Here is a 16,347-nt window from a genome sequence, read left to right as displayed (position 1 = left end):
CGTGGCCCAGTTCTCGCAGGGCGCCCGGTCGTCCGGGGGCCCGGGCCCGGGCGGCGGGGTGGCCGCCGTGGCCATCCCCATGATCCTGGAGCAGCTGGTGGCTCTGCAGCAGCAGCAGGTGCACCAGCTCCAGCTCATCGAGCAGATCCGCAGCCAGGTGGCCCTGATGAGCCGGCAGCCCCTGCGGCCCACCCTGCACCCGGCGGCCGGGCCCGGCGCCCCCGCCCCGGCCGCCGGCCAGCTCCCCGGCTTCGCGGCCCGCGCCGGGCTCCAGCTGGCCACCGCGGTCCCCCTGGCGGGGGCCACGGGACCAGGGGCGGGCAACCCACCCCCCGCCTTCGACGGCCCCCAGCCCGGGCCGCAGCCCACCTCGGGGCCGGGCACCCCGAACGCCGCCGGCAGCGGCCCGTCGGTCCCCGCCGAGGCCGGCCCGGCCGCCGCCGCGGCCTCCCAGGCCGTTCCCGGCGCGGGGACCCCCGCCCAGGCGCCGAACCCCGCCAACGGCCCGACCCAGCCCCCCGGTGCTCCCACCCCGCCCACCCTGGGCCCCGGGGGGCTCCTCCCTCCGGCCCCCGGCCTGCCAAACCCTCTGCTACCTCAGACCTCGTCCAGCAGCGTCATCTTTCCCAACCCGCTGGTCAGCATCGCGGCCACGGCCAACGCCCTGGACCCCCTGTCCGCCCTGATGAAGCACCGCAAGGGGAAGCCCCCCAACGTGTCCGTGTTCGAGCCCAAGCCGAGCGCCGAGGACCCCTTCTTCAAGCACAAGTGTCGGTTCTGCGCCAAGGTGTTCGGGAGCGACAGCGCCCTGCAGATCCACCTGCGCTCCCACACGGGAGAGAGGCCCTTCAAGTGCAACATCTGCGGGAACCGCTTCTCCACGAAAGGCAACCTGAAGGTGCACTTCCAGAGGCACAAGGAGAAGTACCCCCACATCCAGATGAACCCCTACCCGGTGCCGGAGTACCTGGACAACGTGCCCACCTGCTCGGGCATCCCGTACGGCATGTCCCTGCCCCCCGAGAAGCCGGTCGCCACCTGGCTGGACAGCAAGCCGGTGCTGCCCGCCGGCCCCGCGGCCTCCGCCGCCGGGCTCCAGCTCCCCGCCACGGTCCCCGGCGCCGCGGCCTACGGAGACTCCCCGAGCATCACCCCCGGGAGCCGCTCCCCGCAGCGGCCCTCACCCGCCTCCAGCCACTGCGCCTCGCCGTCCCCGGGCCTCAACGGGTCCGAGCCCGGGGCGGCCGGGGCGGCCGAGTCCCCCCGGCCGGCCCCCGGCGGCCCGGCCCCCGGCGGCCCGGCCCCCGGGCCCGCAAGGGCCGGCGATCCCCCGGCCCCCGCGGTCCCCGCGGCCTCCGCGGCCTCCGCCTCCCTGGCCCCGCCGGCGGGCCCGGACGGCGGGGGCGGCGGGCCGCCTGCCCTCCCGGCCCTCAGCGACCAGTTTAAAGCCAAGTTTCCCTTCGGGGGTCTGCTCGATTCTATGCAAACATCAGAAACCTCCAAGCTGCAACAGTTAGTCGAGAACATTGACAAGAAGATGACGGATCCGAATCAATGTGTCATTTGTCACCGGGTGCTTAGTTGTCAGAGTGCTCTCAAGATGCATTACCGAACACATACAGGAGAAAGACCATTTAAATGCAAAATTTGCGGACGTGCCTTCACTACAAAAGGCAATCTGAAAACACACTTTGGAGTTCATCGAGCCAAGCCGCCGCTCAGAGTACAGCATTCGTGTCCCATTTGTCAAAAGAAATTTACCAACGCCGTGGTGCTCCAGCAGCACATTCGAATGCACATGGGCGGCCAGATCCCCAACACGCCGCTGCCCGAGGGCTTCCGGGACGCCATGGACGCCGAGCTCCCCTACGACGACAAGAGCGCCGAGACCCTGAGCAGCTACGACGAGGACGCCGACGACAACTCCATGGAGGAGGACGCCGAGTTCAAGGACCCGGCCGGCGACCCGGCCAAGCCGCTGCTGTCCTTCGCGGGGTCCTGCCCGCCCTCGCCCCCCTCGGTCATCTCCAGCATCGCCGCCCTGGAGCACCAGATGAAGATGATGGACTCGGTCATGAGCTGCCCGCAGCTGGCCGGCCCCAAGTCCGCGGAGAACGGGTCCGGCGAGAGCGACCGCCTGAGCAACGACTCCTCGTCGGCCGTCGGGGACCTGGAGAGCCGGAGCCCGGGCAGCCCCGCCACGTCCTCCTCCTCCTCCTCCACCCGGGCCCCGTCGCCGGCCCACAGCCACGGGGAGAGCTTCCGCTCCAAGTCGCCGGGGCCCGGCCACCAGGACGAGCCGCGGCTGGTCTCCCTGAAGACCGAGAGGCCCGACAGCCCCGCCCCGGCCCCGGAAAACGGGGGGGCCCTGGACCTCACCGCCGCCGCCGTCGCCGTGCCCCTGGGTAGGGCGGTCATCAAGGAGGAGGACCCCTTTAGCCTGCTGTTCCTGAACAGAGATCGGGGTAAGTGTCAAAGCACGGTGTGTGGTGTCTGTGGCAAGCCATTTGCTTGTAAGAGCGCTCTGGACATCCACTATCGCAGCCATACCAAAGAGCGTCCCTTTGTCTGTACAGTCTGCAGGCGGGGGTGTTCCACTATGGGTAATTTAAAACAGCACATGCTAACGCACAGGTTGAGAGAGCTGCCTTCTCAGTTGTTTGAACCCAACTTTGCTCTAGGTCCCGGCCTGAGCGCTCCTAGCCTGACCGCCAGCGGCGCGCCTCCCTTGATCAAAAAGGAAGTGAACGGCCACAGCAAGCCGGCCTCCCTGGGGGACGGCCCCCTGCTGCCCGCCGGGATCCCGGGTCCCGCCGGGCCCCAGACGGTGATGAGCCCGGGCATCTCGCCCATGCTGGCGCCCCCGCCCCGCCGGACGCCTAAGCAGCACAACTGCCAGTCCTGCGGGAAGACCTTCTCCTCCGCCAGTGCCCTCCAGATCCACGAGCGCACCCACACCGGCGAAAAGCCGTTCGGTTGCACCATCTGTGGGAGAGCTTTCACCACAAAGGGGAACCTCAAGGTAAGGGCGGGGGACCCCCTATCTCCTGTCTCGAAACCGGGCCGCGGGACGGGAAGGGCGGGGGAAACCGAGGGCCGGCCTGGGCCCCGGACGGACGGGAGAGGCACTCGTGGAGCTGAGATCCCAGAGGGTGCGGCTCCGCCGCCTGTCGCGGGGCCGCCCCTCCCTGCCACCCGGTCCGCCGGGTGGCCACACCGGAACCGTTCGGCCTTCCGGTCGCAGCCGGCTCTTGGGCTGGGTGCCGGACGGTGCCAGCCCAGTCGGTGGCGCGCTTGGGACCGCAGCCTGCCTTTCCCGGGGGGGGGGCCTGGTACCCAAGATTTGCCACAGTCCCCTGGGGGTGCCGGAAGTGAATGATCTCGGCCCTTAAAAGCGTGCCCCCCGCCGCTAAAATAAGGCTCCAGTAACTCCCCAAATCAATATCAAGCAGTTAATGGATGGTGTTTTCTGAGTAGGAGCAGGAGGAGGAATCGTAGTATTTACTGACCCCCCACTGCACTGTACTAAGCCCTCGGGAGGCACAAAACAGAGGAGTGCTGCATTCCCTGCCCACGGAGAAATTGCACTCAAGTTCAGAGCACTCAACTGAACGCTTAGCAGAAAGTCACGGGGCTAGACAGACGTTCCCTGCCCTCCGGGGGAATTACAATACAATGAGAGAGGAAGACAGACACGGATTCTTTACAGATATCAGGAACGGGAGGGAGAGCGAGAAACAGTATGAATTTGTCGGGATGCCCCGGCCCCCGAGGGATTTGCAGAGGAGAAGACATTCTTTGGGAATTTGCCAGTGGGGTTGCCCAGAGGATGGTACTAGGGAAGAGCAATTTTCAAAGGCTCTCTGGAGTGCAGGGGCCTTTCCTAGCCATGGATCAGTGTGGGGGTGGCGTTGGGGGAGGACGCTTTAGGGACACACAGTGAGGTTGCCCCGGTGGCTTCTCCAGAGCTGTCCCGTGCCGAGGCCTAATGGAAAGAGCACGAGCCTCCTCCTTACCCCTTCACCCTTCTGCGTCACCTTTGCTCTTGGATCTGTACCCTTTATTCACGCTACCCTCAGCCCCTCGGCACTTACGGACACGTCCGCGATTTATTTTAATGTCGTCTTCTCCCCCTCTAGACCGTAAGTTCGTTGTGGGCAGGGAACGTGTCTACCAACTCTGTTAAATTATGCTCTCCGAGTGCTTAGTACAAGGCTCTGCACACAATAAGGGCTCAATAAATAACACTGATCATTTGACCGATGGATTGATTAATACGCCGGGTTCTGCCGCTTGCCTGCCGTATGACTTTGGCCAGGTCACTTACCCACTCTGGGCCTCAGTATCCTCATCTCTATAATGGAGATATGATCCCTCTTCTACCTCCTTCTTAGCCTGGTGGCCTCCTACAGGGATCGTTTCTGAGCTGACGATCTCGTATCCCCCCCAGTGCTTAGCACACTACGCAGCACGTGGAACTGGTGGGGTTCTACTCTGTTGTCTGTGGGCAGGCAGGAGAGAGTCCCCGAGTAGGGACGGCTAGGTGGACCCTGGAGTCTCTCCTGTGGGCCATGTCATGTCACCCTTACCCCCTGTTGCTGCCGTGGCCTGGGGAGGCACTGGGATGGAAGAGGCAGCAGAAGAGCCTGAGAGTCCTGGGTGTTTGAGAAATCAGCCCAGTTGCCCCTTCTCTACAGGGGGTGGGAACTGCGGCAGAGCCAGGGAGGTGAGGGGGATCAAGTAACTAGGAGAAGAGAGAAGGTGTAAAATGAAGGCGAGAGGAGCAACTGGGTGGAAGGAGACGGGGCAGGACTTCAGGCCGCTACCTTCTCTTGGTGGAGGTGGACATGTTTTGGACATCTGGGAACATTCAGCGGGTTTTCAATTATATTCAGACCTTGTCTCTGCTTTTTTATTCTGGGTTCAGTGGAAAGGGACCGTATGTATTTGACAATAGGCCGCCCCTCAGATAGGTTTCAATTAAATCCCCGTGGCCTGACAAAGGCAAGAGGAAAAAAACCACACGGATCTCTACTCAATCAATCAACAGTATTTAACGAACACCTACTGTGTGCGGAGCACTGTACCGACCACTTGGGAGAGTCCAATAGAGGGAGTAGAGATGATTCCCACAACCCAGGAGCTCAGGGTGTACTGTGTGCAGAGCACCGGACTGAGCTCTTGGGAGAGTCCAATAGAGCGAAGAGCCATGATCCCTGCCCTCCCTGAACTTACAGTCCACTCTGTGCAGAGCACTGACCTGAGAGCCTGGGAGCGTCCAGTAGAGTGAGTAGGCACCACCCCTGCCCTCCAGGAGCTTCCAGCCTCGCAAGTGCTATAGTAACGAGCCCGGGGCCAATGGCTACGTACGCCCAGCGATCCCAAGCCCCCGCTGACTGGCTGCGGCCTCTCCTTTCCTGTGTCCCGTGCAGGTTCACATGGGCACGCACATGTGGAATAACGCCCCTGCCCGGAGAGGCCGCCGGCTGTCGGTGGAAAACCCCATGGCGCTCTTAGGCGGGGACGCGCTCAAGTTTTCTGAAATGTTCCAGAAGGATCTGGCGGCCCGGGCGATGAATGTGGACCCGAACTTTTGGAACCAGTACGCGGCCGCCATCACCAACGGGCTGGCCATGAAGAACAACGAGATCTCCGTCATCCAGAACGGGGGCATCCCCCAGCTCCCGGTGAGCCTGGGCGGAAGCGCCATCCCCCCGCTGGGCAACATCTCCAGTGGCATGGGCAAAGCCCGCACCAGCAGCAGCCCCCCGGCGGTCGGCCCGGACAAGGCCAGCCCCGAGGCGGGGGCCGGGCGCCCGTTCACCAGGTTCCTCGAGGACAATAAAGAGATCGGGATAAACTGACGGCGACGGCTGGCGCGGGCGGGAGGTCGGCGTGGGCGGCCACCGGCCACTCCTCACCAGGGACCGGCCACTCCTCGCCGGGGGGGTGCTCCGGCTCCTGTCCGGATTCCGAAGCTTGACCGTTAGCCTTCCCATCTGGGGACCCAGGCTGCCGGGCCACCCGGCCCCCGGAGCAGAAATGCCCTGACGGCGATGCTGCTGAAAATTTGTCTTGCAAGAGCTGCATGGAACTCCTTTCAACAGTGAGTCTGACTGTTCTCGCGAACTCTGAAACCTTTTCCGCTTACGATCCCAGAGAGAGCGTTGGAAAACCGCGCTCGGAATTGGAAGGGGGCTGAGGCACGTCCACTTTGATTTTTACAAAACTTGACGATCGAGCTGGGTTGGGGGAGGGAAGGAGGGTGAGGGGGTAGGGAGTGGGAGGGGCGGGGGCAGGGGCATCATGGAAGAATTCCAGTCAAACTTCTTTGCTGGTTTTGTTCAAATTAGTTAGACACCCGAACTCTGTTTTTAGAAATCTTAATCTTAAATAAGTGATTTAGTCCCCCCACCTTCCCCGACGCTGTGTATTATTACAGTATCCTTGTCTGTAGTATTTATAATGTTAAGATTATGCGGGTAACAGACAATAAACTAGCCCCAACCTTAAATGAAGCTTTTGTACTGCAGATACATCTGGCTACGTGATTTCTTTTTTTTTTTAATTATTTTTTTTTTCCAAAAGCAAGATTTGTTTTCCTATAAATAAGTGGTTTATTTCAACGCAGGCAAAATTGTGAAGTTTTATCGGGAAAGATAGCATGCTTTTCATGTGCAAGTACCTGTCAGTAACAAACCTTTTTTATTTAAATGTTTGTAGCTGCTATATGTGCCCAGTTGTTCTATTAAATGAAAAGTGTAGTGTGAACTGTAGCTCAATGATTGGAAAACAAGTTACAGACAAACCTGAGCACCATAAATTATTCACAACATTATAAAGGGTTGTGAGTAAATATTTCATGTTATCCAAGCTGTACAATAAAAAGGTAATGTTTGTATAATGTGGTTGCAAACTCTTAATTTATACTATTGCACTTTTAGTATTTTGTATTAGGGAGGTTTGTCTATAATTTGAAAATGAACAAAGATGTAAACTATTTTATAAATAGTACTTTGGTTTAAGGAAAAATGAAAAAAAAAAGAACCACCCCTGTTACAGTTTCTTGTTTTTGTCTTAAGGTCAAACAACATGAGACATCTATGCTACTTACACAGAAAAGCCACCCAAAATGGTCAGAGTCTCAGGATAATGGGGTCTGCCATTTCCTAAATTCAAATGATTTATTTAACTTTTCTACAAAGCCCATTTAAAAACTGTGACCACCCCCAACAAAACTTGGAGGAATTAATCTTAGAACTGTGACATCAATGCGAGCCCAGGAAATACTAAGGCGAACATTGTGTAGGTTTAATTTGACTGTAATCTATTCTGTCTCCTCACAAACACCCACAAACAAGACGTTGTCTTCCTGCTAGCACTGGTTCTGTGTACAATCGAACTGGGAATAAGTATTACGTGTCTGGCAGTAAAGTGTCAGCCACAACTCTAAAACATTCCGAATTAATCCCCGATGTACTGATCATCTTCTCCGATTTCCAGCAAAGCACAGGGTCCTCCGATGGCTCTAATATCATTTTGTGCTGATTACATTGTTTAAATTACATCGAGTAACTAAAGGGACTGGTCCCCCCTCTTAGGCGAGGAGGCCGGGGCTTAATCAAAACTTGAACAGTAAATATTTTGTGTACTACCTCATTTTTGTGCATTACAAGCATGGTGGAGTTTGACACTATGAACTTCTGTCCAACAAAATTGTTCAAGGGACATTATGGGTAGCTGAGTAACAGTGCGAGAAGTTTTATGCCCCTGAAGAAAGAATCAGACAGTGAGGTCTTCTCGGTTGAGACTGAAAAATAGGACAATCTCTTTCTTACGCATCACTGTAAGAGGATGGACTATTTCTGCCATCACGTAATTGAACGCAAAGGGTTTTGAAGATATATTAGTTGTTTATTTCTATAGGAAATGAACAATGAACTATACAGCTCTGTTTTCTACAGTGGTGAAATGTGGCAACCCCATGTTCCTTCCACAAAATGTGGGCTCCTTGGGGTGTCTCAGCATTGAGAAAAGAAAACTGAGGTGGCTTAATTAATGTTGCTGTATTTCAGCAGTTGAATGTTTTTATTTATCTGTGTCATTTTGGTGTGAATCTTTTTTTTTTTTTTGTTAGTATTGGGTACCATGTAGTGTTATCTCTTCTCCCTAAAGGATGTGTATAACTTAAAAACAAAAAACAAAAGAGAGATGTAAAGTGTTGTAAATAAGATGGTTGATGAAGGTACAGTAAGACTGACCCCATTTTGTATTCAGGGTGAGGTCATTCCTCTCTGCATGGTGAAGAGAGACACTATTTTTATACTGCGATACCATGTCGGGGTAGGGGCCTCCCTGAATCAGCTGGGTATTGTTACCTAGATCCAATATTTTTTATTATTAAATCTTGTTGGCTTGATACATCTACTGATTGAAATGGATGTCTTAGTCTAGGTTACTATTTTTGTCATATGGAATTGAAATAAAATGCAGGATGTAATATTATTTCTGAATTGTGTTCCTTGATTATTCTAATGACACAGAGAGACAGAGGTGGGGGGGCTCGGGGAAGGGTGGAGCGGGAAGGAGGGAGAGCCTGGGAGCCCATGGGGAGAGGCTTGGGGGCAGTGGTTTTCTCCTCTCTCCTCCGCGTGGGAAAGTCAACATTAGGTTGGCAGATTCTGTTCAAACACATTTTCAATCTATCCCAGTTATCTGGGTGAAAGATGTAGAGGGCCTTTTTTTTTTTTTTTCCAAGGAGGCACAACTGACCACTCCGAAAGGAAAGATTCCACATCTTCAGGGAGTGAAGATCAGATAAGACATGGCAGGCATGAGTAAAATCCCAGCTGGGTCAACGGTGATGGCCATTCACTTAGTTGCCCTCCTTAGTGAAATGTGAGCTCATAGGATCATGGCACCAGCTCTTTCCCAGTGCTTAGCGCAGGGCTTTAAGTGTAAACGCTTAATAAATGCTTCTGCTGCTCTCGGACCGTGCAAAAGAACGAGGCAACCAATAAGCTCATCGCCCTGAACAAAAACAGCAAAACCACACCATGACTTTGTTCAGGCTGCCGGGTCTAGGGGAGGGTATCGTTTATTTTAAAATTCATATTTCTTCAGGAATTAGATTAAAATAATTTTATTTGATATAAAAAAATAGCTGGTTTCCCCGCCCCTACCTTTTCTAAAAATAATGCTTCCAGGATCTTCTCAGAAATTTTCCTATGTGGTCGTGAAGAGGTAAAAAGAGGGCAAGGAGTAGCAAAGAGATTTGGCAAACGGCTCCTGTTACTCAGCTCCGGAAGTCATTCACGGCCGATCTCACTTTCAGCGTTATTCACATCGTTAAGGCAAAGGAGACAGGAAATATTTCACATATTCCTTTAAAGTTCTCCAGGGGATTCTGTAAACGCTTATGGCTGTTTTCAAGGGGTTTTGCGATACAACTGCAGAGTAAGCGGCGTAACGCCTTTTTCAGGCAGGTGGAGAAGGGCTTCTAACGTAGGAGAGCAAATTCATCAATCACCCACGGCGTATGGTTTCTTATTCGGCTTATCCGAAGAGAATCGTAGAGGCTAGTAAACCCTGAAAATTATGTATTTCTATTTTTTTCTACACTAAGTTCATTACAAGAGCCATTAGCCCAACTAAAACTAATTAAGAAATGCTGCTGAAGGGCTTTTAGCGATTGTTTTTCAACTCTCCACTGTTTAATTCTATCCCTTTCGAAGGTTGAGAGCATCATGGGGTCCCTCCTACCTGGTTTTCCTCCCTTATTGGCAGACGTTTCGCAGGCACGGCTTGTGTTTTTGCAACGGCCCAGCCAAGGCCTCCGGCACACATGGCTTGCACCGTAACCCCGTCGGTCCTCCCCACCCAGTCGGTGTGAAGAGGCCGTGCTTCATTTTTGCCTTTCGTCGAGGCCCCGAGAAGTCGAACGCTCCGGGGTGTTACCTTTGGGTGTGCGCTTGGAAGGCAGACAGAGGCGGCGTGTGATGGGGTCGGTGGCTGTGGGCCCAGCCGTTCCTTCCACTCCTGCAGGTGCACTAACAAACTTGCACATGCCATTCATTGAGAATGCTTTGTGTCCGGTTGGGGCTCATTTGCTAATTGCTGTTCCCGAGGAGGGAGAAAAGGGACTGTTTATTTCCTCACAAAAGTTCCCTACAATACTGTGCTCAATAAAAGGCCTATTTCATGCAGGGCTTTAACTGCACACGCACACACACACACACACACACTCTCTCTCTCTCTCTGTCTCTCTCTCTCTCTCATGGAGCACGGTTACTTATTTTGAGGCACGGAAAGAGTTGTCTCCCCTAATGTATTGTTTTGAAAGCTGAAGTAAGGTGAAAAACCCCAATTTACCTTTTCTCCTTTCCTGTAACCGGAAGGGAAAGGTTCACATGCAGTGGGCCTTCTTTGTGAATGTCCTAGGGTTTGTAAAAGAGAAAAACAAAAGCAAATCAGAGGCCATAAAACCATTAGCCTCATTGAATCCAACACCCAGTGGGGCACAGCTGACTGGCACAGGGTGAAAAGCTCCCTTTAACATGCCCCTTTATTGACTCCCCCAACATCATCGCAAGCAGCCCAGAGAGGAATCTGGGTGACTGCCCAGGACCGTCACCCCAGAAAAGTGATGTCTGCCTCAGCCACTTTCCCAAGCAAGCTTCTTAGAGTCTTAAAGCCCATCAGCATATTTGGGTTGTGATTAATGCTCCTTGGGGACTTCGATTTATTTTGTGCTTACCCTAATTCACACTTTATTTTCAAATGCAACTATTTTCAAGGTAAAAAAAAAATTAGGCAATGCTAAAACAAAGTCCCCAACATTATCAGTTAGAACGGAAGCTATTAGAGGTGATTCAGTTTTCCAGGTATAATTCAGCCCCTGGCATATGTCCTTTTGAAGAAGAACTGTTAAGCTCATTGTGGGCAGGGAATGAGTCTAACAACTCTTGCACTGTATTCTCCCAGGAGCTTATTACAGTGCTCTCTACACAGTAAGAGCTCAGTAGACATCACTGATTGAATGACTGAAATAGCATGGGGTCAGAGCAGCCTCGTTTCCCTGTCAAAATATTGGATCATCTGAACTGTCTTTTTTTTTTTTTTTTACAAATTCCTTCCTCCGCCGGCTTTCTTTTCCTTTTTTAAGACTCTTAAATTTTGGATGAGACAATTGACAAGTAGGCCTGATGATTCTCTTCTGGATTTCTTGACTCACATCCCCAAACCCATTTTAGAATGTATTCCTTTCTAATCCATCAGTCGAGTCTTTGGCTAGATCTATTACAAAACATTGGTTCCCCAGTGGATAACGGTAAAAGGGGAATTTCAACAAGGTGAAACTTAAGGCAGCAGCAAGTTAGCTGAGTGTCACGGTATTAGTGTGTCTGGGGTCTCATTGGGAAAGTCCTTTAAGTCGCTAAGTAAAAACCCTTTGATTCAGCAAGTTTTGGTAATGATGGTATTTACTAAGAGCTTATTATGTGCCAATCCAACACCCTAAATACTGGAGTAGTCAAAGACAACTGGATCAGACACAGTTCTTGTCCCAACCAGGGCTCAAACTCTAAGATGTAAGGAAAGCAGATATTTTATCCCCATTTGACAGATGAGGAAACTGATGCCCAGATCATACAGGCCCAAAATCATACAGCAGGCAAATGGCAGAGGTACCCACGTGGTGGAGGTGACAGAGATGGCTCCTCCCAGCCCCCAACCCACCATTTTCTAAGATGAACTCTTATCCTCACTCATAACAGGTCTCTGAAAAGCTCTGACAGTTTCCAGTCCAGGCTGCAAAGATCTAAAATGGCAATTTTCTAATTTACTAGGTCTTTGAAGCCTGTGCCCTCCCAACCCTCATCCCACATAGATTCCCTGCCCCCTCTGGCCCCCATACTCACAAGGAAAAGCCAGTGCCCCTGAACCCAGGTCTTCTGATTCCCAATCCTGTGCTCTTTCCACTAGGCCACACTGCTTCCCATTCTATTATCAGCCTCTGGCTGAAAGCCTGAGTCAGAATGAGTCATTCATGAAGTGAACACATTAAAATAAATATTTGATTCCAAATGTTCAAAATGAATGGCTGATTAATATATAGATGTGGCCAACTGAGCTGGCATGATATATTTGCAGATCGTAAAGTAGACAATACAGTATATAAATTAAAGTTAATAACCTTGTACGTAGATGAGGTAGTCCTTTGCTCTCTTTCTGTAATCTATTACCCATTTTCTTTCCCTTTTGCATCTTGCTTTACAATTTGGAAGCCAGAAAATAAAAATGGTTTCTTTATTATCAACATCTTTTCCATAGAAAGAAGCTGATTTCATTGTTCCCTTGTTTCTTATGGCATCTGAGATGGAATGTTTCTATTTCACTGCCTCTTGTTTACGCTGCAGAGTCGTTGCTATTAACGTTACAGCAACACTCCGTATCGGCTGAACTCCAACAATCCGCTCGCTGAGCTCACTCGGTAGCGTTGAGGAGAAGCTCTTAAGGTGTTTCCCGAGAGAAGGATCTCTTTTTTTTTTTTTGGTCTGCGGTCAGCAAGGGGGTGATAAATTTGTTTTTAGGAAACATATTTAGCACACATGTCAACATTTCCCCCCAGATAGCACCATCGAAAAGGAAATCAAACCTGGGGTCAATTTGCAGATATAGTCCAGTCCCCCTTCTCACAGAGGTGAATTGGGATTCCTTCCTGCTATTGGCCATCTGGATTTTTATTGCTACGTTTTCTCGTGGTGACATTTTGTAGTAGTCTGCAAAAGCTTGCAGCAGGGGGCCGCAGCACTTCTGCTTTTCCCACTTCTCCCGCTCCGTCAGAGAGTCTCAAAAGCCCCTGGCATCATCCCGAAATCAGTTTGGGTTTTCTGTAGCTTTTATGTCTCTGGGATTTTTTTCCATTTTCACAGTTTTTTCTTAGAGAAGATCAGCTATCCTAATTTTTCAATCATTTCAATTCAGATTCATAGTCCATACTTGGTTTGAAGTGAAAATTCCATTTATTCATCAGCACTTTCAACCACTCCAAAATAGTCTGCAGCGATTCCAGAGCAGCATCTTTACATCATAAATCATATATTGGTCCCGCTAAGATTCCTGTCAGGAGACTGGTGTTATATGGGTTCATTATGTAAGAAAAGAAAGATTATCCACAAGTAAAAGGAGCCAATTCAGCACTGACATTTCAAGAACCTTCTCGGCATTTGAAATGTCCTTCAGGGTGGTGCTTGAAAGGCAGACACCGGCATACCAACGCATCAGAAATTTTCATAAATATCTTATCTCCACTTGGGAAGCAGTTTGCTTTGACCTGCACAAAGGCATGGCTCATTCATGAGGTCAAAGGACAGACTGGTGATTTAGGTTTCAACAGAATATCAACAGGGTGCAAGCTCCTTGAGAACAGGATCGTGTCTATCAGTTCCGTTGTATGGTATCTCACAAGCAATTAGTACAGTGCTCTGCACACAGTAAGTGTTCAGGAAGTTTCACAGATTAACTGAGTGATCGGTATCCCTAATTGAAGTTGATTTTAAAGGTCTTTTGGTCCAAGGGGGTCTGCCTTTCTAGACCCCCCGACCAATTTTTCTCTGATTTTACTACTGAATAAGCACGTATACCTGAGAGCCGAGGGCAGGTATCAATAAGTACACACAGAAATGGGTGCTGGGAAGTCCCTCTGTGCATGGTAATGTTAATCTGATGGGGCCGATTTGAAAAATACAGACTGGCTATATATGGAACGTTCAGTGGAAAATGAATGGTAATCAATCCATCGATCACATTTATGGAGCGCTTACTATGTGCAGAGCACTGTACTAAGTGCTTGGAGAAGTACAATACAACAGAATTAGCAGACATGTTCCCTGCCCATAATGAGCTTACAGTGTGGGTTTAGCCTGACAATAAAAGCAGGAAAAAAATGTTCAATCATCCTGTCCAAATGTATATTCGAAGCCACGTATGAAAATACACCTTTAAGCCTCCTCTCAGTCAGTCAATTTATCAAGTGCTTGCTAAGTGCAGAGTACCATACTGAGAGCTTGGGAGATGCCAGCAGAAGTAAGATAAATGTTTTCTGCCCTCAAGAAGCTTACCCTCTAGAGATCACTCTGGAGTCATCTGGAGTCATTCATTTTTCATAAATGAAAAAGAAATCGCATTCTAAAATTATGTGTATATGTATAAAATGTGTGTATATATGGAATCTGATGCCAAAAGACGTTATTCTAGTGAGAATTCAATGCCTAAAAGGGATACGTTAAATTCAGCCTTGCAAGCAACCACTTGTCCTTGAGGAATAACAGTTTTCCTGGCCAACTGGAAAAGAGTGCAGATTTCAGGTGATTTTGTTACCTGGGTATCCCTGGTGGGTACAAGCTGATAAGAAAATAGGCACGGGTCTACCTTTTATGTATTTTTCAAAGTTGAATTAACAGCGAAGAGTAAAAAACAGGAAGATTTCCCATGCATTCCATTTAAACTATTGCATTTTCAATATTTAGCTTGCATATCCTGCTTTTGTAATTAAAGGGATTTGAGCATTTATTCTGATGTGTTCACATTCCATTAGAGGTAATTCTGCCCATTTAAACCACTAATGTGAGCATAGCAGACACCATGTTCTCTTTCAGGTGGAGGATATATTACACAAACATGTAGTAACAATCTTTTTATATTTCCCCAGCCAATGAAATCACTTCTTCTCTGATTTTTTCTCAGCTCTATTGATGGTAACTTTCAATTCCCACACCTACTGTAACCTTCGATTTTTGCAGAACGGTGAGCTACCTTTAGAAATGGAAAACATCTGGGGGAAAATAAAAGCCCAGATTCTTTGAAAATGGGTCTCTGGTGTCAGTGTAGTCTAGTGGGAAGAAAATGGACTGAGAGTCAAGACACCTGGGTTCTAAACCCAGATTAGCCAGTGGCTTGCTGTGTGAACTTGGACAAGTCACTTAACCTCTCTGGGCCTCGGTTTCCTCACCTGTTAAATGGGAATGAGAGACCCCCTCTCCCTCTACTGCATCATGATCAATCAATCAACCCATCAGTGGTATTTATTGAGTGTTTACTGTGTGCAGAGTACTGTACTAAGTGCTGGGGAGAGTACAGTATAACAGAGCTGACAGACGCATTCCCTGTCCACAACGAGCTTATGGTCTAGATCATTCAAAAGGTCATCCAAAAGATCCTGTGATTATTACTATCATTATCATAATGGCATTCGTTAAGTGCTTATTATGTGCCAAGCTCTGTACTAAGCCTAGGGGGAAGATGCAAGTTAATAACATGGGGCACAGTCTGTTGGAGTTTGGCCAGTGAATTGTAGGGAAGAAAAGGAAACGACTACATTTCTTAGGAAGCAAAGGGGTTTGACTCCTGACGTCTATGCACCGCAATAAGGGGTGGGCCCAGGAGGAAGAGAGAAAGAGAAGAGAGGGAGGGAGAGACACAGCAAGAGACAGAGAGATTTTCCTCACCTTTATCAAGTCCCTGGGGAGGCTTTGATAAAGGTGAAGAATCGCTTTCTCTCGTTCTCTCTCTCCTCTGTCTCTTTCCCTTTCCCTTCCTTCCTCTCTCTCTTTCCTCCCTCCTCTCTCTCTCTCCCTTTTCCTCTCATCCCGGGTGAGTAAGAAACCTCTTCAGAGCTGGTTCCACAGAGGTTAAGCTCTGTCCCCTTAAAGAAGCTGATGGAAAAGTGGGCCAGGGAAAGGAAGGTTAGTGATCTATTTTGGAGTTTTCCTGGTATAAATCTTAGTTTATGTTTTAAATCTCTGTTTGAATATACTCTCATCCTTTTCAGTTGTATCTCCGATTAAAGTATCATTGCTAGCAGCACAGTTAATCAGAGCTTTATAGTTCTTCAAAGTACTCAGCCAGAGTTTCCTCTTGGATTCTGGCCAAATTCCACATCTCTTTTATTCCTTTTGAATGCCTGGTTTGAACCCAGGTTATTTCTTCTCACTCTGGGAATTTTAGCAAGGTGCCCCATATGTAACACCGTATCCCATCTGATGATCCTGTGTCCGTCCAATGCTTAGTACTGGGCTTTGGCATCATAATAGGGGCTTCAGAAATCCCATAATGATGATGAAAATAATAATAATGATAGCCATTATGTTATTTCCTAAGTGTTTTTTCTATGTGTCAAATTGCATATTGTTATTAGGCTATTATAGTTGCTATTATTAATGGCATTAATACCATCCTCCTAATAATAATAGTAATGATGATGATGATGATAATAATAGGAAGAATAAAAAAGAGACCAAGGTCAAATGAGAGTCTTTGGGGATTGAGGTGGAGCAAGTTTTTCCTTTG

The 16,347-nt window shown here is 50.0% G+C and overlaps 1 protein-coding gene across 2 annotated transcripts in view; it reads left to right on the top strand.

Annotated features, from left to right (window-relative positions):
• The window catches only part of SALL3 (spalt like transcription factor 3), a 21,197-nt gene extending 14,950 nt beyond the window's left edge, over positions 1 to 6,247 (top strand). Inside the window, exons 2-4 of one of the 2 annotated variants that reach the window (XM_029052497.2) lie at positions 1 to 2,465; positions 2,682 to 3,022; positions 5,433 to 6,247. The exon at positions 1 to 2,465 is cut by the window's left edge and continues 499 nt beyond it. In XM_029052497.2, coding sequence (XP_028908330.1) covers positions 1 to 2,465; positions 2,682 to 3,022; positions 5,433 to 5,864 — 3,238 coding nt within the window. In that variant the 3' untranslated portion in view covers positions 5,865 to 6,247. Of the gene's footprint in view, positions 3,023 to 5,432 lie in introns of both variants that reach the window. The other variant, XM_029052496.2, reaches the window with a different exon arrangement.
• The last annotated feature ends 10,100 nt before the right edge of the window (positions 6,248 to 16,347 follow it).

Source organism: Ornithorhynchus anatinus, chromosome X2 (assembly GCF_004115215.2).
Source record: "Ornithorhynchus anatinus isolate Pmale09 chromosome X2, mOrnAna1.pri.v4, whole genome shotgun sequence".
NCBI lineage: Eukaryota > Metazoa > Chordata > Mammalia > Monotremata > Ornithorhynchidae > Ornithorhynchus > Ornithorhynchus anatinus.
Note: the sequence above shows the minus strand (reverse complement) of the source record. Positions and strands in the feature narration are given on the sequence as shown.